The sequence below is a fragment of the Antennarius striatus genome, chromosome 9 (assembly GCF_040054535.1).
Source record: "Antennarius striatus isolate MH-2024 chromosome 9, ASM4005453v1, whole genome shotgun sequence".
Lineage (NCBI taxonomy): Eukaryota > Metazoa > Chordata > Actinopteri > Lophiiformes > Antennariidae > Antennarius > Antennarius striatus.
Window position 1 is genome coordinate 24,410,001 of NC_090784.1, and position 24,076 is coordinate 24,434,076.

General features: G+C 50.7%; 4 protein-coding genes across 4 annotated transcripts in view; 1 reads left to right on the top strand and 3 right to left on the bottom strand.

Annotated features, from left to right (window-relative positions):
• The window catches only part of LOC137600951 (tetratricopeptide repeat protein 24), a 5,146-nt gene extending 1,126 nt beyond the window's left edge, over nt 1–4,020 (bottom strand). The window contains exons 1-4 of the mRNA XM_068322876.1: nt 3,901–4,020; nt 2,433–2,631; nt 189–482; nt 1–15 (exon numbers count right to left, since the gene is read on the bottom strand). The exon at nt 1–15 is cut by the window's left edge and continues 187 nt beyond it. Of these exons, the coding sequence (XP_068178977.1) occupies nt 1–15; nt 189–482; nt 2,433–2,624 (501 nt within the window). The 5' untranslated portion in view covers nt 2,625–2,631; nt 3,901–4,020. The remainder of the gene's footprint in view (nt 16–188; nt 483–2,432; nt 2,632–3,900) is intronic.
• A 295-nt stretch (nt 4,021–4,315) lies between these two features.
• pnp4b (purine nucleoside phosphorylase 4b) lies at nt 4,316–20,606 on the top strand. The gene is made up of 9 exons (XM_068322889.1): nt 4,316–4,460; nt 17,810–17,976; nt 18,602–18,806; nt 19,239–19,411; nt 19,488–19,591; nt 19,714–19,889; nt 19,966–20,156; nt 20,231–20,310; nt 20,383–20,606. Exons 3-9 carry the CDS (start codon nt 18,784–18,786, stop codon nt 20,521–20,523), a joined length of 888 nt encoding a protein of 295 aa, XP_068178990.1. The 5' UTR covers nt 4,316–4,460; nt 17,810–17,976; nt 18,602–18,783; the 3' UTR covers nt 20,524–20,606.
• LOC137600949 (ankyrin repeat domain-containing protein 34A) lies at nt 9,432–17,471 on the bottom strand. The gene is made up of 2 exons (XM_068322874.1): nt 17,393–17,471; nt 9,432–14,134 (listed from the first exon to the last, which is right to left on the bottom strand). Exon 2 carries the CDS (start codon nt 14,051–14,053, stop codon nt 12,464–12,466), a length of 1,590 nt encoding a protein of 529 aa, XP_068178975.1. The 5' UTR covers nt 14,054–14,134; nt 17,393–17,471; the 3' UTR covers nt 9,432–12,463.
• Nucleotides 20,600–23,898, bottom strand: decr1 (2,4-dienoyl CoA reductase 1, mitochondrial). The gene is made up of 11 exons (XM_068322878.1): nt 23,799–23,898; nt 23,370–23,493; nt 22,642–22,841; nt 22,498–22,555; nt 22,319–22,405; nt 22,093–22,240; nt 21,678–21,777; nt 21,507–21,579; nt 21,271–21,417; nt 21,117–21,179; nt 20,600–21,026 (listed from the first exon to the last, which is right to left on the bottom strand). Exons 1-11 carry the CDS (start codon nt 23,822–23,824, stop codon nt 20,967–20,969), a joined length of 1,086 nt encoding a protein of 361 aa, XP_068178979.1. The 5' UTR covers nt 23,825–23,898; the 3' UTR covers nt 20,600–20,966.
• Between the last annotated feature and the right edge of the window lie 178 nt (nt 23,899–24,076).

Here is a 24,076-nt window from a genome sequence, read left to right on the forward strand (position 1 = left end):
CGCTGGAGCCCAGTCCTGACACACACACACACACACACACACACACACACACACACACACACACACACACACACACACACACACACACACACACACACACACACACACACACACACACACAGGTCCTGGTCCTGGATCAGGTTCTGGATCAGGTTCTAATTGGTTCTGAATCAGGTTCTGGTTCTGACCTGGGTCCTGTGGTGGCAGCGGCCCATCTCCAGACAGGCATGGCCCTCGCTGCCCCCATCTCCTTGAGATCGGTACAGCTGAGCCGCCCGCAGGAAGTGGCCCACAGCCTCCCGGTCCTGCCCCAGTGCATTGTGGGCCTGGCCCAGGTTGTACTGGAGGTCTGGGAGGCGGTCTGCCTTTGGGCCCGGTTGAGCCCGGCGCAGGAATTCCAGCCCTTTCTGAGCGTGACCCGCCTCCACGTGGGCGGCCCCAAGGTTAAAGGAACACGCCCGTATGACCCGAGAGTCCTGCAGCTGAGGAGCAAAGCATGATGGGAAATCAAGGGTTTGTCCTCCTACTACAAGCAATTACTACTGTTCCTACTGTCACGACCTTGTGCAGTCTGCCTGTCTCTCACTGGTCTGTCTCTTGCAGCTACCAGGAGTTGGCTGGTAGGCGGAGCTATGAGGGAGTGTCTGTTAGTGCCCGCCATTCTGGGTGGGGCCTGCAGGGCTTCTTAAGGACCGCCCTTTTGGTCACAATCTCTCTCAGCTGGGCCTGCTGCAGCCTCGTCAGCCTGTTGCCTTTGTTTGGTTTGTTGCACCTTACACACCCCCAACACCACTGACACCCTCCACACACCCCAACACCACTGACACCCTCCACACACCCCCAACACCACTGACACCCTCCACACACCCCCAACACCACTGACACCCTCCACACACCCCCAACACCACTGACACCCTCCACACCCCCCAACACCACTGACACCCTCCACACACCCAACACCACTGACACCCTCCACACACCCAACACCACTGACACCCTCCACACCCCCCAACACCACTGACACCCTCCACACACCCCAACACCACTGACACCCTCCACACACCCCAACGCCACTGACACCCTCCACACACCCCCAACACCACTGACACCCTCCACACACCCCCAACACCACTGACACCCTCCACACACCCCCAACACCACTGACACCCTCCACACACCCCCAACACCACTGACACCCTCCACACACCCCCAACACCACTGACACCCTCCACACACCCCCAACACCACTGACACCCTCCACACACCCCCAACACCACTGACACCCTCCACACCCCCCAACACCACTGACACCCTCCACACACCCAACACCACTGACACACTCCACACCCCCAACACCACTGACACCCTCCATACACCCCCAACACCACTGACACCCTCCACACACCCAACACCACTGACACACTCCACACCCCCAACACCACTGACACCCTCCACACACCCCCAACACCACTGACACCCTCCACACACCCCCAACACCACTGACACCCTCCACACACCCCAACGCCACTGACACCCTCCACACACCCCCAACACCACTGACACCCTCCACACACCCCCAACACCACTGACACCCTCCACACACCCCCAACACCACTGACACCCTCCACACACCCCCAACGCCAATGACACCCTCCACACACCCCCAACACCACTGACACCCTCCACACACCCCCAACACCACTGACACCCTCCACACACCCCCAACACCACTGACACCCTCCACACACCCCCAACACCACTGACACCCTCCACACCCCCCAACACCACTGACACCCTCCACACACCCCCAACACCACTGACACCCTCCACACACCCCAACACCACTGACACCCTCCACACACCCCCAACACCACTGACACCCTCCACACCCCCCAACACCACTGACACCCTCCACACACCCCAACACCACTGACACCCTCCACACACCCCCAACACCACTGACACCCTCCACACACCCCCAACACCACTGACACCCTCCACACACCCCCAACACCACTGACACCCTCCACACACCCCCAACACCACTGACACCCTCCACACACCCCCAACACCACTGACACCCTCCACACACCCCCAACACCACTGACACCCTCCACACCCCCCAACACCACTGACACCCTCCACACACCCCCAACACCACTGACACCCTCCACACACACGTTACATCTGTGTGTGACCTCCCTTTGGTTGCCGACCTTGAGCCAGGTGGTAACACTACTATCAACACTACTATTACTTGTAGCAGTACTCATATTAGTATTACTACTATTACTAGTAATAGTATTACTACTATTACTAGTAATAGTAGTAATACTATTACTAGTAATAGTAGTAATACTATTTAGTCAGTCATTTAGTCATTTTCTTGAACACACTCACCTGTTGACAACCTTTGACCTGAACACACTCACCTGTCCTGCAGCCTCCAGGGCGTGGCTCAGGTGTCTCAGGGCCTCCTGGGGGCGCCCCTCCTGCAGAGCCGTGTGACCGGCGGAGGTCAAACCCTGGACCTCCTCCGCCTGAACCTTCTTCCTCTTCCTGTCCTGACTCCGCCTCCTCACCTTCACCTTGGGGTTGCCTGAAGGACACGAGTCTGACGCCATGTTGGATCTGCAGGAGCACAAGTTACTGCATGTAGTACAACTAGTACTACTAGTAGTACTACTACCACTGCATTGCTACCACTACTATTACTACTAATACTATTACTAGTGCTACTACTACCGTGACCTTACTACTACTAGTAGTGCTACTAATAATACTGTTACTACTACTATTACTACTACTATTTCTACTACTACTACGAGTACCACTACTACTACTAGTACTACTGGTACTTGTATGACGACTAGTCCTGTACTGCTACTATTACTACTCCACTATTATTACTAGTGCAATAATCTTCTTCTCCTGGCTTCTCCCTTCAGGGGTCTCCACAGCCAATCAGTGTCCTCCATCTAACCCTGTCTTCTACATCCTCTTCTCTCACACCAACTACCTTCATGTCCTCTTTCACTACATCCATAAACCTCCTCTTTGGTCTTCCTCTAGGCCTCCTGCCTGGCAGTTCAGAACTCAGCATCCTTCTACCAATATATTCACTATCTCTCCTCTGGACATGTCCAAACCATCTCAGTCTGGACTCTCTGACTTTATCTCCAGAACCTCTAACATGTGCTGTCCCTCTGATGTACTCATTCCTGATCCTATCCATCCTGGTCACTCCCAGAGAGAACCTCAGCATCTTCATCTCTGCTACCTCCAGCTCTGTCTCCTGTCTTTTCCTCAGTGACACTGTCTCTAGACCAAACAACATCGCTGGTCTCACCACAGTTTTGTACACCTTTCCTTTCATTTTAGCTGAAACTCTTCTATCACACATCACACCTGACACTTTCCTCCACCCGTTCCATCCTGCCTGGACACGCTTCTTCACCTCTTTTCCACACTCTCCATTGCTCTGGACTGTTGACCCTAAGTACTTCAAATCCTCCACCTTCTTGATCTCTTCTCCCTGTAACCTCACTCTTCCACTTGGGTCCCTCTCATTCACACACATGTACTCTGTCTTACTGCGGCTAACCTTCATTCCTCTCCTTTCCAGGACAGGAATGAAGGTTAGTTACTAGTGCAATACTACTATTACTACTACTACTACTAATAATAATAATAACAACAATAATAATAATAACAATAATAATAATAGTGATAACAGAAACAACAATAATAATCATATAATGATATTATTAATAATAATAACATTCTTATTGTTCTTGTTAATATTTCTATTAACGAGTTCTTTCCCTTACTTTCCGTGCTAACCAGCTGCTAACCAGCTGCTAACCAGCTGCTAACTAGTCCCAGTCAAACATCACTTACATCTACAGGTGAGGATGAAGATGAAGATGATGTTTCGCTCTGGGACGTCTAACGATCAGGTGAAGAACTTGGTGACGCATCCGGTAGCGTCTCCCGTGAGCTTCCGGCTGTGGGGGACTCCGTTGCTATGGAAACGTGACAACATCCGCGTCCATTAAAAAAACGCCTCGAAAAAAGAAAAAAAGGAATAAACAGAAAAGAAGAGTCTGACGTCAGAGTTTGAACAGTAAATAAAGTTTAGCAGGTGTGGGGGGTTTTTTCTTATAATTTTTAAAACTATATCCCACAATCCAACGCGGCTACCTTCCAGCCAATGGGAGAAGCCTCTGCTCCCTCGTCCAATCAGAGCTCGGCGGAAGTTTTCAAACTGCAGACCGGAAGTAGCGCCGAGCAGCGGCCAGTCTGAACCGGAGGAGAGACGAGTCTGAAGAGGTTCACCGGTGAACTTTTACCGGGAATAAAAACCGTTTGAGCCGCGAGAGGAGAGGGAAGAAGGAGCGAAGCCGGGAGGGAGAGGCGGGAGCTCCGGGAACATGGAGGACCCAGACGGACCCGGCTCTGTGAGTCCCCGTGTTTGAATCAACTTTATTGACTGTGTCCGCTGGGTGGACGCGTTGGACTGTCTGTTAGCTGTTAGCTCATGTTAGCTATGATTCCACCTAGGACACGGTTGCTCGTGCTAACAGTGCGTTAGCGGTTAGCTTTAGCTCATGCTAGCTCCACTCACTGGTTCCATGGCCTCTGAGGGTTGATCACCGGAACCACCAAAGCTTCCAGCTGGACCGCTTCCAGAATGAACAAAGTCAGAAGTTAGTTGGAAACAGACCTGTGAGCCCACAGGACTGTCCCAAACGTGTCTCCATTTTATTCTAACATTGTTTTATCATTCACAAATTTCCCCACTGTGGGACAATAAAGGTCTATTATTATTATTATTATTATTATTATTATCATTAAAATTTCAAAACTCAAAGGAGATCTGAGTGTTTCTACCTTCACTGACCGCAGCTGTCACTCTGACTGATTGCCTTTTATTTTTATTTTTATTTTTCAGGTGTTGTCGTTTCAGTCTCGACTGTATTCTGCTGCTCTCTTGTCTGTTTTTAACCCTCTGTGAAGCTAAAGGCTAGCTGTAGCTTCACTCTGAACCCAAGACAGACAAAAATGACCAGTAGAAAGAAAGTGATTGTTCTGTCAGCTTCAGCTCTGCTTCAGAGCCGTGACGAAGAATCCGATGAAGGAGCAGCTTCAGAGGGATGTCTGTCGGTGTTGGGAAGAGGCTTCATCGAGCTCTGATTCACAAATCATTTCAGAGACGCCCTCCAGCAAAACAAGACAAGTGGAAACGTCAAATTGGATGTCAACACCTGTTGGCATCCAACTGTGTCATTCTGGGAAATCCCATGATTCCTGTGTTTGGACGTGAAGGGGACCAGATCGACACGTCTGCAGGAGAATGAGTTCTCAACTGAATTGTTGTTCGTCATGAAGCGACTCGCAACAGAAAATTACTCCAGACACGTGACAGCTAAAGCTGTAAAATGGTTACAGTTCCAGCTTACATGCGTAGCTGAAGCGAAGCCCCGCCGGTTAAATACATAAAACACTCGTTATCGTTCCATTTGGTGTCCTGATGTGTCTTAACCTATTCCAACAATTTATTCTGAGATCTTTTTAACAATATATTTAAATTCCAAGAATGACCACATCGGCGACATGTCCACTGTGGTGGTTCTGGTGCTGAACTCTACCAGGGTTCTGGAGGTGGAGGACAAGCTGGTGTGGTTGGTGCTGGTGTCGGAGGAGGCCCCAGGGGGCAGTGGTCACCAGCCGTGTGTCGGTGCCTCTCAGGTCCAGTCGGACCACTGAGCTGCACCCTGGTGCTGATGGATGCCTGAAGGAAGCTGAAGCCAGCAGAGACCGGTTAGTGGTCGTCATGAAACATGAGCATGTGCTCCAGTCTGTGTGTGTCACGGCTGTTTGTTGGTGTTGGTTGGTTTGTTTGTATTGTTTTGTTTGTTGGTATCCAGATCAGAACTCTGGTTCTGGTTGAAGGCCGTCTTGACCTTTAGGTCAAGATCAGGACTCAGGTTCAGATCAGGATCAGAACTCTGGTTCTGATTGAAGGCTGTCGGGACCTTCTGGTCCAGATCAGGACTCTGGTTCTTGTTGAAGGCTGTCTGGGCCTTCAGGTCCAGATCAGGACTCTGGTTCTGACCACCACCAGAACAGCCTGTTGTACCACTTCCTCCTCTCCCTCGTCGTTGTTGGGAACTGGGACTTCAGTTCCTCTATCTGAGCCATCAGGTCCTTCTCCTTCTCCGCCCACCTCTGCTCCTTCTGCAGGAGGTCCTGGAGCAGAGATAAGGTGTGCTCCCTCCACTGGACCTCTCTGCTGAATGACGCCTTCAGCAGATCCTGAATAGAACCATTTCTTTCCTCCTGGACAGTCTTGTTCTGGTGCTTCACCAAGTTAGTACAAAAGAGGGCAGAGGCCTCCTCTACATCAGTTTTCAGACTGTCCTCCACTTTCTTCATCTTCTCCAGTTGAGCCATAATGTAGGCATTCTTCAAACAATCATCCTCCAGATCAGTTTGCAGAGCATCTTCCTTTTTCTTCATCTCCTCCAACCGAGCATCTTCCTCTTTTTCCGTCTCCTCCAGTTCAGCCACAATGTGGGCGTTCTTCAACAGAGTCTCTTCTAGAGTAGTTTTCAGAGTGTCTACCTCTCTCTGCATCTCCTCCAGCTGAGCCTCGTAGGAGACAGTCTTCAGCAGACCCTCATCCACATTGGTCTTTAGAGGGTTAGGGTTATGAGAGATTCCCCTGTTGGAGATCAATGAGGTATTCTGGTTTTGATTAGATGACACCGGCTGATGGTGGTGGTCCTCTGGTATTCTCTCAAAGCTCAAGACCGTCATTGAACCCTTTCCATTAAGTTCGTCTTTTTTATGGTAAAGGTACCTTCTGGTCGTGCCTGCAAATGTCTTCAGGACTAGGAAGAAATGCTTGACTATTTTCATCAGGCAACTGATGGATAGATTGACTCCAGAAGGCAGTCCAGTTCCTGAATGGATGTCGTTTCCCTCTCCTCTGGAGCGACAGCTCAGCAATATGTTGACGTTCTTAATGATGCTGATGGACAGAAGTCGTGAAATTGCTTTTGCTCTCCAGTTGGCGAAGACCTCAGGAATGCCCAACGCCTTGTTTAGGGCTTGCGGAATGGTGTTACCCATCATTTGCATGAATTGCATCGGGAGCAGGTTGGTTCTTGAGCCCTTAGATCCAGGGGAATGGGACGATGGAGAAGTTTCAGTTCCTTGACGCAACACTGCTCGATAAATGTAGCAGGTTAACATTTGTATTATATTCATGTACATTTTGACAAGGAGGTTTTCTATTTCCTTCTCAAAGCGCCCTGATTCTACGGCGTCCCATTGCTCGTCTGTGATCCGACTCAGGAAACCCTGGATGAGTCTGGTGAGAACTTCAGTCATGGGTGGCGATGAGACCACCAACATCTCACTCAGGAAATCTGGGACGTATCTGGTGAGAAATTCAGTCGCTTCACTTCTCAGCTTTTGTGACGACATCTTCCTGCTGGTCAGCATCTGCTGCCTGGCTTGTGGACGCGCTCCACCCATTATCAGCAGAACCGTCAAAGGTCCTGCTCTTAATGTGAACATGGCTTTGATAACGCTTCAAAGCAAAACATGAAAAGACAAAACAATGCTCAATCTCCTTCATCAAAGACATGGTCACATGACCCCATGTTCCTGTCACGCCTCCATGAGAACAGGTCCTCATCCTCGTTGGTGGCCCCCTTGGTGTAGGCTACAGCTGGAGTTCTGCTGGGTGGTCACAGTTTACATCTTCTTCCTTCCAGTGGTGATGTAGGTGTTCCTTAAAGGTGTCGACCGAATTGGCATTAACAGCTACCTTGGGTAGTGAGTTCCATGCCTTCACAATCCTGTAAAGCTGTACTTACGCACATCGTGTTTGTAGTAGTTCTAGTTTCAGACTTTTTCTAACCCCCCTTGTTCTAAATTGTGCTCATTATTGTTACCAATGGTGCACATGTTTTCTTCTGCTTCATATCTTCCAATCCTTATTAATTTGCGTTTACATGAATTAAACTTAAGTAACAATTTATCACTCCAGTTTTCCAGATATCCCAAATCATTTCGTCATTTCAAGCACCCGCTGTTGTCCTGAATCATTTGAAAGAAAAGGGAGAAGAAGCATAGTTTATCTGCCGAGGGAAATTATTTTTCCACTCTGTTCTTTTTCTATTTTCACACACATGTGTACATGTACATGCTCCAACATACACATGTGTACATGTACATGCTCCAACACACACATGTGTACATGTACATGCTCCAACACACACATGCAAATAGGGAGAGGGTGATGGTAGAGCGGCAGGTAGCTACATAGCGTTGAGCCACAAAGAGCGACTTGTAGGGGGATGGTGCCCTGCTCAAAGGCACCTCGGCAGTGAACTGGCACCTCTCCTTTGCCCGTTCACACTCCAAAATTTTTGGTCCATGTGGGTCTCAAACCAGCCACCCTCCGGTTCCCAGTGGACTGAGCTACTGCCCAGCTCCGGTCATTGGTGCCATGAGGTCAGAGGTGAGATGTGAAGTTTGGCCCACCTGTTCGGGTAACGTCTGTCAGACAGAGGAAGTGTCCAGACCTGTCATCCAGAGGTGGGCGGGGCCTCCGTCCATACCTTTGTGTTCCATGTGGGACGCTCCATGTCCTGTTGTAACATTGGACCGGGCCGTTAGCACAAAGCCCAATCAGAGGACCACACCCAGGAAGTCCTCAAGGGTCCAGTTAGTAGCACCTGTGGACCACTTCAGACCAGACGGGTCAGACAACCTGTCTGATGACCTATGCTGAGAGGGGCGGAGTCCAATGACCACCGATGGACCACAGGTTTCGAGCCACGTCCATCAGAAACAACCAGCCTACTGTGACCTACTATTAGTCAGTACATCATCAATAATCTGTCAATCATGTTTTTATTGATCCAGTCAACACGTCTGTCAACGTGAATTATGATCTAATGCCACTAGGTCATCAAACTGGGCTTGATCGTTAGCAAAAACTGGCTAAATGTAGCCTGTTTTTGCTAAACAGGCACAATGAAGGCTAAGTAAGGCTAACCTGGGTCATAGGCTAGCTAAACTGTGGCTATGTGTAAACATCAAAACTACTCAGCCTGACTGCTAGGATTGGGATTAGTGCTAAATGCTAAAAACCAGCCTACATTCCAGGTATAGCTCATGCTAATCTTCTGTCATCAGGTGATTTGGTGTCATCGTCACACTGATCAGGTAATCAGTTCATCAATATCAGTCAATTGTTAGTTCCCTCCCAAAAAATGTGAAGAGGTTTTTGATGATTTGCTCAATATATTTTGAATCATGCTAGGTAGCATTAGCTTTAGTCATTCATGTAGCCTTTCATGAATAAATATTTCTATAAAAATACCAAGAATATTTGAAGTTTTTGGTGTAATTTTATTGTATGAAAACTGGCCCGCCCAGAGTTGGTTTCCTGTTGGTTGTCTGTTCATGGATGGAGTCACAGACATGGGACAACACACAAGTTTAATTTGAACGTTTGAACCTGAAACAAATGTTTTTTTTCACCATCAGAGCCAAAGAAGGAAGAGTTCACAGATTGGACGTTTCTATCGCTAACAGGCTTACAAAAATACTCTGATTTAGTTTAAACTTGAAGTATCTACACTCTCCACGAGGTCCGTCGACAGCCCGATCCAGCTGAACCCTGACCAGACCGGTTTGAGCCGGGTTCAGGTGTGCCGGTCCGTCACAACCAGATTGTCCAAAAACAATTAAACTTCATCAGCGATTATCAGAGACATTCAAACGCGTGAAATAAGACATTTCTGTGTCTCAACAGCACACGTAGCATAGTTAGCACAACAACTGGAAGCAGAGGGAAATTGTTAGCCTCATGCTAGCAAAAGAGTAAAGTGTTCATTTAGTTCCAACAGAATCTTCACTGTCCTTGTGAAGCTTTCAGCATGCTAACACAGCTTGCTAGGCTAATGCTGTTGTGGAGCTAACTGAAGCTCTGGCTCCAGCACCCCCCTGTGGTGAAGGCTCCTATTGCACAGTTGATCTTTACAGTATTTACAGTGCCAGCAGGTTTTGGTTCATCATCATCATCATCACGACTTCTTTGGAGTTTGAAAAACAACAAAACGACGTGGAACACTGTGATGTCATCAGGAGGAAGCTCTCACCTGTCAATAAAGTTTTACACAAACAGAACCCGGTTTCTAGCTCCTCAGAGGTTCAGGTGCAGCAGCATCGGTTCAGGTGCAGCAGCGTCGGTTCCGTCCGCCGGTGTGAGGAGACAACCTCGGAGCGTCTGTAAACAAGGAAACATTGGATTCCAGTTCATCCAGGAAGCATCGGGACGCGTGGAAAGACGAGGAGGAGGGCCACACCCACCAAAGTCCAACACCAAACCCACATGAAGGAAGAACCTGGACCTGGTAGGAGGTCTGGATCAGCTGGACCAAACCCACAGTTTGAGTCGAGACATAAATGGAACGGCACAGCATTGATCAATCATCGATCGATCAGAGGCTCTGAGATGATGACGTGACCCCTGGACCAGGTCTGATCACCACGCTGAGACCAGAATGAATGAGTTCAACGCCCTTCTTAAGTTTCTATCGCGCACCGTCAGGCTCCACCTCACATGAACCCACATGGTCCGGACCAAACCCGTCCTTGATTGGCTGCCTGTTTTTACTAGGACAACAGGTTGGTCTCGATGGTCTTGTTAGTCTGGTCTTGTTGTTCTTGTCTTGTTGGTCTCGTTGATCTTCTTTTGTTGGTCTGATTGGACTTGTTGGTGTGGTCTTGTTACATCCCGCTTCAAATCAGTGATGTATTGTAATTGTCAGTGTTTGTGTGTTCTTCTGTTCGTCCGTCCATCTGTCCGTTAGTCCACCAAATATCTTCACAACCGTTGCAGATAGAAAGATGAAACAAAAACCACACTGGTGCTTTGATCTATGAAAGTCGGTCAGAGCACTAGCTTTGATCTTTGACCTATGCAAGTAGGTCAGGGTAAAATTTTGAATTCAGGGGTGTCCTGCGATTTTGCAGTCTCTTGACTGCATTGGTTCATGTTGGTCTTATCGGTCTTCTCTTGTTGGTCTCGTTGGTCTGATCATGTTGGTCTGGTTGTTGTTGTTGGTCTTGGTGGTCTTCTCTTGTTGGTCTTCTAGTTGTCATTGGTCTGATCGTGTTTCGTTGTTGTGGAACAGCGGGTGACAAACATTTGCAGTTGCTTTTCACATGAACACGTTAGCGTAGCATCGGCCGTATGTGGACGACCACAGCGTCTGTTCAGCTGGTTTAACTCTAGTAGTAAATCAGAAGAACGTTGATTTTTTTTTCTTTCAGGTGTCGTTGAAGCAGCAAAGATGTTTGTTTTTGGTTTGTTGCACAGAAGTTTAGCACATGAAGCTAACATTAGAAACAAACTAAATCTGGTTTAATAGCTTTGAGCTTAAAGGGGTCCTATTATCTCTACATCTGGTTGTCCTGTCTAACCCTACCAGCTCTAGAACCTGGAAAACAACCGGGTCCTGGATCGACTGTTCATCCACAAACTGGTGAAATGGTCCTGATCAGAATCAGGTCACGACAGGACCTAACGACTGGAGTGATTTGCATAGCCCCAGTCAGCTTGTGTTTGGCTAACTGGTTCACTCCATGTCGGAGTTTGGCTGTCCCGTTAAAACGTCTGCTAACATGTCCAGACGACCAGAGACCGAGACGACCGATACGGACTACAGGGTCGGAGTCTGGACAAGTTAGCTTCCATTAGCTGGTTTTAGATGTCTGTTATCAGTTGGAGGGGGGTAGTTACCTTTCTTTCTGGAACTGAAAACTTCCCTCATCTCGGGTCACTATCTTAAATATCTGCTGTGTCCAGATGGCATGTCTACACGCAGGCAGCGTGTAGACATGCGCGTCAGCTGTGTTTACAGACGTCCACAACCTCTGAAGTGGCTATTTATTGAATTTGAATCTAACCTATCAAGTCGAGGGGAGTGTTGGAGATGATCGTATGGGCAGTGCTGATTGGCGGAGGTGGGGAACTCGCCAGATGTGGCACGCGGTTCAAAATACAAACGTCCGAACGTGATACAACATTTTAGACATCCGTCAGCAGTTGTTTGTATCTACGAATGTTCGTAGGTTGGGTGTTAATCTCGGGGAGCACCTGGTACATCCACCTTAAACGTCAGCACATGCTACTATTAGCCCCATGCGCACCGTGACAGGGGGCGTGTAACAGGCGTTGACAGATGGAGCTCATTAACATTTAAAGGCGCAGGCGCAGAAAGGTGGCCTGCTCTCAGTAGATGTGGTTTGATCGACTTTTAGATGAACTTCAGAACCAGATTCCATTTGGGGAAAAACATTCAGAATCCAGCTGTCAAACTCTCTTTAAAGTCTCTGCAGAAACCCATCATGCCTTGCTCCGTTCGTCCCGTCATCAATCCCCGTTGGACTCGATGACCTTCTCGGCCAGGATCTCCTGGAAGGTGGAGAGCTGCTTCATCTGCTCCGTCTGCATCGAGTGTCTCCTCAGAAGTTTCTTCTTCATCTTGAAGTCAGGACCCCGTTTGGGCGAAGCAGGTGCCATGGGGACCAGGATCTTGTGCCCGGAGTGGGTGGGGGACGCGGGCTTGCCATTGGCCCGGATGTCAGGGATGGGTCTGTGGGGATTGATGTTGAGTGGAGGCAAGAAGCCGGGCCTGGTGTGGGAGATGTGGTCCAGGAGGAGGGTCCCGGAGCCCCGGCGCTCAAGGAGCCCTGGCGGACGCCTGCGGATGGTGATGGGGGACACCGAACTGGGGATGTTCTCCAGAGACTCCCGAGAGGTGCTGGTGGCCAGGGACAGGGGGGAGGCATTGTACCTTCTTCGCTCCACCGACACCCGGCCCGAGTCAGGAGATCCAGGGATGGACTCTGGACTGAGGTGGTTGTCTGACTCGTAGTGCTCCATCCTGGTCAGCTTGGGGTGGACCAGCCCCCGAGCTAGGACCGCGCCAGGGCCCCCAACGTTCTCCTGGGACTCTGGGGCGGTATTCCTCCGGTAAAGGATCTGGTGCTGCTGGATCTTGTCAGCCCAGGAGGAACCTGAGAGTGGAGGACACTCCTCAGAGCAGGACCGGTCAATGAGTTTGGGGGAACAAGGGTCATGGGTCTCGATGCTGTGTCGCCGTGACAAAAGAGGTCTCGCCGGCTCTGTGATGGACAGGCCGTTGATCTCCGTGATGGTCCTGCTCAGCTCGGAGCCGCCCTCCTCCAGACCCTCGCTCTTCTCTTGTGGGACACCGGCGAGGACCGAGGGCGCCACCAGGCCCCACGGCTCCGAGTTCAGTCTCTTCAGGAGCTTCCGTACCGGCGGCCGCCGTTCCCCTGGAGGGCGGGCGGAAGGCAACGCCAGGGTGAGAGCAAAGCTGAAGACTCCCTCCTCGTCTTTGCCCTTGACCCCTGCCGGCGAGGAGGTGCCGATTTCCACGTCGGAGGGTGACATGCAAGCTGGAGATAGTTTATCCACGACACCTGGTGATGGTGGTGAGTTCAGGTACTGCTTGGTCTTCTTGGTGCCCGACGGCGACGTGTCGGTGGTGATGATGATGACCTCCTTGCCTTTGGCCTTGCAGGCGTCCAGCAGCACCTGCAGGGTGTCCCGGTCCCCCTTGTTGATGGCGTGGACCAGGGCGGACGAGCCGGAGTAGTCTTTCAGGCTGGGGTCAGCGCCGTTCTCCAATAGGAGCAGCACCACCTCCTTCCCAGCATGCTCGGCGCAAGCGTGCATCAGCGCTGTCCTCCCGCTCTTGTCGGGGATGTTGGGATCGGCGCCCTTCTCCAGCAGGTACCGGACCATCCTCTGCCTGGTCTGTGAGTCGTCATACGTGGCGATGCAGGCGGCAGAGATGGGCGTCTCCCCGCGCTCGTTGCCCTCGTTGATGTAAGCCCCGCCCTCCAGCAGCAGGCGGGTCAGCCGGAGCTTCCCCTGGAAGACGGCCTTCAGGAGGGCGTTCCCCTCAGTCCGCAGGGGTCCCCCATCTCCCATGATCCCTCAGCTCACCTCAGACCTCTTCTCTGGATGCAGGTTCAGCTCCGACTGTCCGTCCTTCATGAGAAGTCACATGACCTGTCGAGACACAGAGGTCAAAGGTCAGGTAGAGGTTACCACAGAACCATCAGAACATGTGATTGGCTGAAAGGCATTGGTACGACCACACCGGACCACCATGAGGGGACCCTGACCCGGAACTTGTTCCCTAAAGGAACCCTGACTATCACCACCCCTAACTCTAACTAAACCTAACCCTAACTAACCCTAAGTTTAACACTAACCTGGTCTTGCACCAGGAGCTAGTGTGACTAACCACTGTGGCTCAGTGTAGAAGAATTGAGTAAACCACAAAAAGCCACTCTGTGTCCCAGACAGCAGCTTGTTGTAACAGCAAGTAAAACAAGTAACATTGAGTAATACCAAGAATCAAATTTATTAAAATCAAAGTGTCTAAGTCAAAGTTAAAATGTCTTCTAGTCCAAGTAAAACTTACAAGTAAAACTTTACGGGGGGGGGGGTTTGACCAAGAAGAGAAGATTTGAAATCCACATTTTTATTGGTTAAGCGTGCTTTATTAATGAAATTCAAAAGAAAAAAGGCCAAGAACATCAGAAAACCAATGAGGTCAGGTGCATTTCTGAAAAAGGTAATACGAATACAGTTAAATAAAATAATCTGAGTCTCAAACAGGCACAGAAGCAGACTCTCAATCAGAATGAATACTAAAGCTGACTCAATACAGCAATTCACCATGATTAGTAGAACATGTCTCTGAATAAGGAAACTAAACAGTAAGATGTCAACAGGCTTTTCCTTTAAAGGGTGAGATAACGTTCAACTCTGTGTCCTTCACATGTTTTACATTTAAATGAAACGTTAGGCTGGAGCTGCTTCAGTGATGTGAAGATTCTCTTTAACCAAAGGTAAAAATAATAATATAATAATAATAATAATAATAATAATAATGGATTAGATTTCTATAACGCTTTTCTGGACCCTCAAAGACTCTTTCCATCGGATCCATTATTCATCCACTCCTCCTTCATACCTGCTGGTGGTAACTACGTGTGTAGCCACATCTGCCCTGGGGCAGACTGACGGAGGGTCTACGGGGCAGAATCACTGCGTTTTTGTTGATAGTCCGTCTTTGTTCTTTTTAGAAATAAACGTTCCTCCCAAAGGTCCCGGTGGTCTTCCCTCGCTCTCCTGTGTCACGTCCATCTCTGTTGTCAGTCACTCTGCTTTAGACTAGTGGGGCAGGTAGGAAGTGACGTCACTGCAGCCTACGGGTCCCTCAATGGGACACATTTAAAATGCTTGGGCATTGACTTGCCACTCATGATTAATTGCGTTAATTTTTATAGCCCATAATTTGCAGCGTAATTAACGCTTTAAAGTGACAGCCCTAGGTTTTTTCCATTGTGCGAGAGGAGGTCATGACCTGAGTGCATATTTAATGATCGGGAGCATTCGGGTCACTTCGGCTATTTCCATCAGGATGCGGAAATAGCATCATGCTATTGTTTTCTTCTGTTAGCGCTCGGGGATTTTCGCGAGTCCAAAAAAGTTGTGAGTCTTTTCCTAAAAAGAACGCCACTGTGGCTACACAAGCTAAAAACCTTGTAGCCACGTGGAATTTACTTCGCCTGTGGCGAATGGCTAGCACAAGCCCAGACTAACCCTAACTAACCCAACCCTCACCTGACCACACACCTGTTCAACAAACTCGCAGGAGAACCTAAAGGAATGTCTGTCCATCTGGTCAGGAGGAGTTTGCTCCTGACCAGCTCCGCCCCTATTCTGGAGGAGGTATTAGCTCCGCCCCTGGTCAGGAGGGGGCATAAGCTCCGCCCCTATTCTGAAGGGGGTATTAGGTCGGCCCCTGAAGGATCTGAACCCCTTTGTGTTTTGTTTATTAGATGAATACAAATACATAAAAGTTTAAGAAACAAATGAAGTAAAAGATCAGGATAGAGATCAGAGAAGAACTGAGAACATCGTCACCTGGGGGAGGGGTTTGTTTGAGCCACACACACACACACACACACACAGGTGGACTTTGGTCTCGGCTGTTCATCAGTAACAGAATCAACAGTCACTGCTTTGGGGCGTGATGTAATCACCTGGAAACCAGATGAAGTGTCCTGATTGGACGGTGAACGTTTGTTCCGTGTGTTGCTCACCCTGATTGGTTCACGTTTGTCCGCAAGCGTAAACGATGACTCAAGCGGCCGTCAGCCGTGTGCCGAGGCTGGACGATCAGTTCAGACGGGCTGACCCCGGACCAGCCTCTGGGTCAGCTGGATGGGCGTGGCCATTGTTCTGCGTCTGAGGTCACAACACTGGTAGTAACCACGCCCTTGAGAGGGCGGGACAGAACAGGGTGGGACCAGTGAGGAAACATCACGCACCCCACAACCAAGATATTTGAAAAGGCAGTTAGCATCCGTTAGCAGATAGCAGCTAGTATTAAATCTCGGTTAGCAGCTGCTAGTAGTGATACATGGTGCCAAGCGAAGCTACGTGACTCTGATGCTATGTGATGCTACACGATGCTAGGTGACGCGTCGTCCCTCCGTGGGTTTTGGGTTTGATGTGCACTTTGTTCAGCAGCGGCGTGGAGGCGGGGCTTAGTGGGTGTGTCCGTGGGAGGGGGAGGGGCGGTGGCTTTTATGAACAGAACCAAAAACTTCTGCAGGATGTGATCAAGTCCATGTGGGTCTGGATCAGAACCGGTTCTGATGGGGGGGGGTCTTTGCTGTTCTGTGTTAATTTTAGTTTTCGTTTCCATGGTAACCAGAAGGGTTCTGGTCCCGGTCTGTGCTTCACCCCTGATCGACACCTGCCCGAGTCACGTGACTCTACCTGTCACTCGGGCAAGGAGCTGCTCAGTGATGATGATGATGATGATGATGATGATGATGAAGCTCACGGACTGCGGAGGAATTCGGCTCGCGGAACAGACCCGGACATTTCCCGCGTCCCCCGTCACGTCACGCGCCGCTCTGACGCAGTGGTTTCTATATTAGACACGGTGGCGAGATGCGCGCGAGCACGAACGCACCCGCGACGTGTGCACGCATGCACGCGCGCACACACACACACACACGACGAGAAGAAAGATGCATTCGCTGCATCATCTTCATCATCATCATCATCATTACCGTCAAATCGTCACGCGCGCTGACCCGATCGCGGTGGAATCACCGTTAACCGAGGCGCGCGGTAAGACACGGTGATGAAGATGATGATGATGATGATGATGATGATGGCGACAGAGGACAGATGGACGGTGAAGGAAACCGGAACCCGCGGAGCTTCTCCGTCTCTTACCGAGCTGAAGCCTCCTCATCTTCATCATCTTCATCATCCGGTGCTTCACCGACGGTCCTGACGGTTCACCGACGAGCCGCCGCACCGACGCTCCTCCCCCTCCCCCCTTCCTCCGGTGTGAGCAGCCAGAGCCAGTCAGAGCAGATCCAGGGCCGGGGCCCCCAGGGTGGCCCCCCGGTGTTAGTGATCACATGGTGTTAAACTGAGGACCACACCTCCATCTGAAACCATCTGGGCTCACAGGAAGTGACCTTTGAACCTTCATGTAGAGGTGGGGCTCACAGGAAGTGACCTTTGAACCTTCCTGTAGAGGTGAGGCTCACAGGAAGTGACCTTTGAACCTTCCTGTAGAGGTGAGGCTCACAGGAAGTGACCTTTCAGGGAGTTGAAGCTGACCTTCATATCTCCATCACACAGGTTGATTGATGGACACACGCCTGACCGGCCCTGGAGCCCCATAAGCTGTGTGTTGGAGCCCCTGTCTGTCAGGACCGGATTGGACCACATGAGGGCGCCGGCTCCCCTCCAGCCAATCAGGGAACTTCAACCCAGGAAGTGATCAGACCCTCAGCGGAGACCAGCTGGTCAGACCTCACTGTTGGCTAGTTGATGTCAAAAATACACACACACACACACACAGTTGCTATTATGGAAACACAGTTTCCATGGCAACTGATGAGCTGGATTCCTGTAAAAGCGTTCCCATGGTGACAAACAGCTCCACCTCCCTGACACACAAACACCAGGGTTTGTGCGGGTCAATAAATGACAAGTTCTTGATGCATCTACTGGTTAGCCTAGCCTAGCCTAGCATGAAGCCTGGAACCAGGGGATAGTAATGCTATCCTTTAGAGATAGCCTGACTATCTCTAAAGGAAAATAATTGATTAGCTGTACTTTGCTTGATTAGTAAAAGAAATAATGGTGGTAATTAGCTGATGTAAGCTAATTGAGAAGCCAATACAAAAAAAATTCAGACGTTAGCTTGTCATTATTTAAATATTTTCATTCTTTTTTAAGCGTCTACTTGTACAGCTGAGACTGAATGACTGATTATTGATTATAGTATTAATTATTAACTCATCAAAATAATCTATTCTGGCTATGATCACCTGCTAGTGTACAATAATAAACTAATTGTAATTGTTAGCTCGTGTTACTAATTAGCATTAGCTAAGTGCCTTTAACCTGTGTTGTTGTTTCCAGCAGACGTCACACATGTAGCACAGTGCAGTTACCCGCTGAGCGTTAACCCCAACTCTGTAAACTACAGAGGTCAAAGGTCACCGACACACAGTCAACGACCTCCCAGAATTGTTGAACCACTGAGGGGAGGGCAGAGTCTCGCTGTAATTCTGCTGTTCTCCCAGTTGTGTGTCTGCGCTTCAACGATGCATTGCAAAGCAGAGTCCTGGTAAGTCCCCGCTAGTCGCTAGGACCACTAATGCTAACGCTAGCTCACCGAAACACAGTGGAAACCAGCCAGCAACGTAACGGACCCACAAGGACGCCATGTTGGATTTACTCTGAGCATGAAACAAGACTGACTGCTAATGTTAGCCAGTGTTAGCCAAGCAATACTGACCACTGGTATTAGCCAACATTAGCTAAACACTGACTGCTGACATTAATGTTATTAATTAATTTTTTTTAAATTTGACTAATTTTTACAATTTAGCCACATTAGCTAAATTAGCCCACATTAGCTAAACCCTGAGCACTGGCATTAGCCAACATTAACTTTTATTGTTGGCTAACTTGCATGCACCTGACCGTGTCCCCTGCCCCGTCTCACCCGTTGCCTCTGCCCCGTCTCACCTTACCGTCTCACCCGTTGCCCCCCCAGCTGCTGCTCCTTTGAGCAGTACCGTCTGACCACCGAGTGGCTCCTGACTCAGACGAGCCACCGGCCCAAGGTGGCCGTCATCTGCGGCTCCGGCCTCGGCCTGCTGGCCGACGGCGCCGCCAGCAAGCAGATCTTCAGGTACCAGGACATCCCCAACTTCCCCATCAGCACAGGTGAGAGGGGCGGGGCCCATGGGGGCGGGGCCTCTGCAGCCGGATAAATTTAACTCGATGTTGATGTGTGTGTCAGTGACGGGTCACGAGGGCTGCCTGGTGTTTGGGACCATCGAGGACACGCCCTGTGTGTTCATGCAGGGTCACTTCCACCTGTACGAGGGCTACTCCCTCTGCCAGGTACACACACACACACCTGTACGAGCGCTACTCCCTCTGCCAGGTACACACACAAACACACCTGTACGAGCGCTACTCCCTCTGCCAGGTACACACACAAACTTACAGGTCGTGACCTTCAGGTGACCTTCCCGGTGAGGGTGTTCAAGCTGATGGGGGTGGAGTCTCTGCTGGTGACCAACGCCTCCGGCGGACTCTGTCCTGACTTCAAGGTCGGCGACATCATGATCGTCAAAGACCACATCAACCTGCCGGGGTTCGCCGGGCAGCACCCGCTCTGTGGGCCCAACGACGAGCGGTGAGGGGCGGGGCCAAGGGGGCGGGGCCAACATGTGAACAAGTGACCGACCATTAACTTTCGGTTCCATCTGCAGCTTCGGGATCCGGTTTCCCTGCATGTCGGACGCCTACAGTAAGGACCTGCGGCGACTGGCACTGGACGTGGGGGCGGAGCTCAGCTGCAGCGACTTCATCAGGGAGGGCGTCTACTGCATGGTGAGCGGCCCCAACTTCGAGACCATCGCCGAGGCCAGGATGCTCCTGATCCTGGGCTGCGACTCCGTAGGTAAGACAGGAAGTTGTTCTGGGCTGGCCGGCGGTCTGTAGACCGGGGTTCTCAGTCCTGCTGTCCCCCCCCAGGCATGAGTGCGGTCCCTGAGGTGACGGTGGCGAAGCACGCCGGACTCCGAGTCCTGGGCCTGTCGCTCATCACCAACATGGTGAGTTCATGTTCTGAGCCAGGTCATGTGACCTTGGCGTTGCGGCGCTAATGGGCGTGTCCTTTGCTGCAGGTATCTCTGGACTACAGCCGGGAGGAGAAGGTGAACCACCAGGAGGTTCTGGAGATCTGCAAGATGCGTGCGGAAGTTCTCCAGAAGCTGGTGACATCACTGATCAGTCGCTGCCAGCAGCAGAGCATCAACACCCACTGACGCCCGCCAGGACCGCCCACCCGCCGGGACCGCCCACCCGCCAGGACCGCCCACCCGACTGAAGTCACCAATAAAATATGGAGAAAAAACTTTATTGTTTGGTGAAACTTTACGAGCTTCAGAACCTTTTGGACCCGACACAAACACACGTTTATCTTTACACCGTGTTTAGCTGCAGTGCATCATGGGTAAATGTCAACGACCGGTGATGTCATCAATATTTCCTCATTAACGTAAACACAACAGCTGAACTCTGATTGGCTGAACACTGAGAATCTGCAGTTGGTCAACGCTAGCCTCCTACCAGCTAACGCTACTTCCTGACTGTCGTTCCTCCGTGACGAGGGAAGTACCTCCCCCTGGTGACATCAGCAGGGGGGTAGGGTCACCGGCACGCTGTAATCTGGTTGGTTGTCGTGGACCAATAGGGTTGCTGGAGCGTTCTAGGATCCTTTAGTGCTTCGAATCATCGTCTCCATCATCTTCCACTGATCCGGGGTCACCTGAGAGAACGCAGTCAGCATTTACTGTTAACGTTACCCGTCTGTCTGCCCGTCTGTCTGCCCGTCTGTCTGCCCGTCTGTCTCACTCACCCGCCGCAACTCGTTAAACTCTCCAGCCATCGACACGTATTCACCTCCATCGAACCGGATCACCTGAGGACAAACGGTTCCACGTGAAACTCACCCTGATCCAGGACTGATCTGGACCTGGGACTGGTGTGGACCGCCCATCAGAGCTACTCACTGCTCCGGACATCCAGCTAGCGTAGCCGCTGCTAACGTACGCCGCCAGGTTGGCGATCTCGGAGGGTGTTCCCAGTCGCCCCGTTGGGATCCTGGAGATCATGGACTTCTCGAAGGCGCCGGTCGGGTCCAGACGGCTGAACGCCCCCTAAACACCAACAGCGGGTAAACTATCGAGCCGCTAGCAGCTAGCAGAGCTAGCAGCTAGCCTCTAGCATGAGCATCAGCGGCGAGAACCTTGGTCCTGATTGGTCCGGGCTGGATGATGTTGAACCTGTGACCGTAGCGCCCCCACTCAGCAGCCAGAGACCTGAAACACAGCACAGCGTTGCTATGGCAACCGCCTCAGGGACGACCGACATGATGTCATGACATCAGTGGGCGGGATCTGAAGCCAGGGGGACGGACTTGTACAGCGCCTCCACGCCGGCCTTCGCTGAGGCGCTGGGGGCCACGAACCCTGACCCCGACTCGGCGTAGATGGTGGTGATGGCCAGGAAGGACGCACCTGCAACAACCAACGACAACCAACCGTTAGTCCATCCAATGGGGGCGGGGCCCCAGAGCCAACAGTCAGTTATAACCGAATTAGAGTGAAATTACCCAGAGTTCACTTCCTGTTAGAATCTGTTCAGGAACCGTTTCCTAGCAACAGGTTCTAATCCTGTTTACCGTTCACACCTGGTCCCACTCCTTTAAAAGCTGCTGCACTGCCTCCCTCTATCACTCCTCCTCTATCACTCCTCCTCTATCACTCCTCCTCTATCACTCCCTTCTTCCTCTGACCTTTCTGGCTCTGTATCAGCCCATGATGACCTCTGACCTTTCTGGCTCTGGATCAGCCTCTTGCCCAGTTCCAGGGTGACGAAGGCGGTCCCGTTCAGCACGATGTCGGTGATGCTCCTCCAGGCGTTGGCCGACAGACGTTCTGATGGACTGACAAAGTTTCCGGCTGCGTTGTTGACAACCACCTGCAGCAGGAAGCATCACCTGGGTAACGTGTGTGTGTGTGTGTGTGTGTGTGTGTGTCTGTGTGTGTGAGGGATTACGTCTGGCAGTCCTGTCAGGGCCTCCATCCGGTCCACACACTGAGCCACGGCCTGAGGGTCCCTGACATCACACTGAACCGCGTGGACCTGAGGACACGGGGGACCCGGGTCAGACTGGCCCAGAGCCCGGGTCAGACTGGACAGGACCCCTACAGACGGGTTCTGGATCTGTTACTGACCTGGTTTCCGGTCTGGCTGCTGATCTCCTCGGCTGTCTGCTGCAGGACGTCCAGCTTCCTGAAACCAACAGGTGAGAACAGGTGAGCTCCTTGAACACCTGCAGTGACGTCACCTGTCCAGGTGGGGCAGCAGTGACCCCTGACCTGCTGGCGATGACACACTGAGCCCCTAGCTGAGACAGGGTGGCGGTCATGGCCCGGCCCAGGCCCGTCCCCCCTCCCGTGATGAACGCCACCCTGTTGGCGAAGCTTCCTGGCGGCAGCATGACATCATCGGCAGGCGTGAAGAACCCTGACGGGGGGGAACTGGACCCCTGAGGAACCGGCGAGCGGTGGAACCACACCTGAAGGATGACATTCGGACACTTCGTTTACCTTAAACTGACTTCCTGTTAGTGGCCCCACCTGGTGGTCACATGACCAGCCTACAGCTCGATCTCATTTAACGGCAACGACATGACAACGATTAACTACATAAAACGGCCTCTGTTGTGTGACGTCATCACGAGCATGTTTCTCTACAAATGAATCACAAAGTTCACGAATGACGTCATGTTTCCGGTAAAAGAATAAAAGCTGTCTGATTTGTTTCTGGCCCGTCCGCGTGAGCCCCGCCCACAAACCCGGAAGCGTTTAGCGGGTCTTTTTGTTTATAATTTATTACGGAAGAGTGGGATATGTTTACGGAAGTGTTGCCTCTGCACAACACCACGTGACACCTGACGTCACCAACCAAGCGTCTGAATGTTACGTACAGCGTCACGCGACCACACGTCATTGTGTGCGAGCAGCAGTCACTGTCGTTTCTCTCTGACGTCACAGCCCGCTGACGTCAGGTCGGTTGTGACGCAGCTACCGAACCGTTTGCTCACCCGGTGGAGGGAGGCGGTCGAACACCGGAACAGCGGGGCTGTTCTACGGAGCGCCGCGGACGCCATCTTGTTCCCGGATATGACCCTTGACCCGGAAGATACCAACTCGATGAAGGGGGGGGTTCTATGTGGACAGAATAAAATACAGAATAGTAGAAAACTTTTACAAAACAGCAGAACAGAACAATAGAAAACAGATTAAACTCCCTGGCTGACAATAAATAGCAGAATTAAATAGAATAATACCCATTAAAGAACAAATAGCAAATTTAATATCCAATGATGGACGTGGAAGCAGATCAATTACAGCGTACGTATAGCATAATGATACTAGTAGCTATTATTATTAACATTATTGTTGTTGTTGTTAGTAGTATTACTATATTAATAATGTAAATAAGAATAATGTTACGATGCAGAATAACTAACCTTTCTTTTCTAACTTGGTGACGCATCCGGTAACGTCTCCCGTGAACTTCCGGCTGTGGGGTACTCTGTTGCTATGGAAACATGACAACATCCGCGTCCATACGAAAAGCACCTTGAAAAGAGAAAGACAAATAAAGAAAAAACGGCGGGTCTGACGTCAGTTTTAGAGCAGAAAATAAAGTTTAGCGGGTCTTTTTTTCTTTTTAATTTTAAAACTATATCCCACAATCCAACGCGGCTACCTTCCAGCCAATGGGAGAAGCCTCTGCTCGCTTGTC

Bases quoted from the DNA above. Each gene is read 5' to 3' on its own strand.
- LOC137600949 (XM_068322874.1), bottom strand. From the start codon at position 14,053: ATGGGAGATGGGGGACCCCTGCGGACTGAGGGGAACGCCCTCCTGAAG.
- pnp4b (XM_068322889.1), top strand. From the start codon at position 18,784: ATGCATTGCAAAGCAGAGTCCTG. The intron at 19,592-19,713 runs GTACACACACAC...CGTGACCTTCAG, and splicing joins AGGGCTACTCCCTCTGCCAG to GTGACCTTCCCGGTGAGGGT. The intron at 19,890-19,965 runs GTGAGGGGCGGG...TTCCATCTGCAG, and splicing joins TGTGGGCCCAACGACGAGCG to CTTCGGGATCCGGTTTCCCT.
- decr1 (XM_068322878.1), bottom strand. From the start codon at position 23,824: ATGCGTCACCAAGTTAGAAAAGAAAG. The intron at 22,556-22,641 runs GTCAGGGGTCAC...TGTTGGTTTCAG, and splicing joins CAGTGTGTCATCGCCAGCAG to GAAGCTGGACGTCCTGCAGC. The intron at 22,241-22,318 runs GTAATCCCTCAC...TTCCTGCTGCAG, and splicing joins CCCTGACAGGACTGCCAGAC to GTGGTTGTCAACAACGCAGC.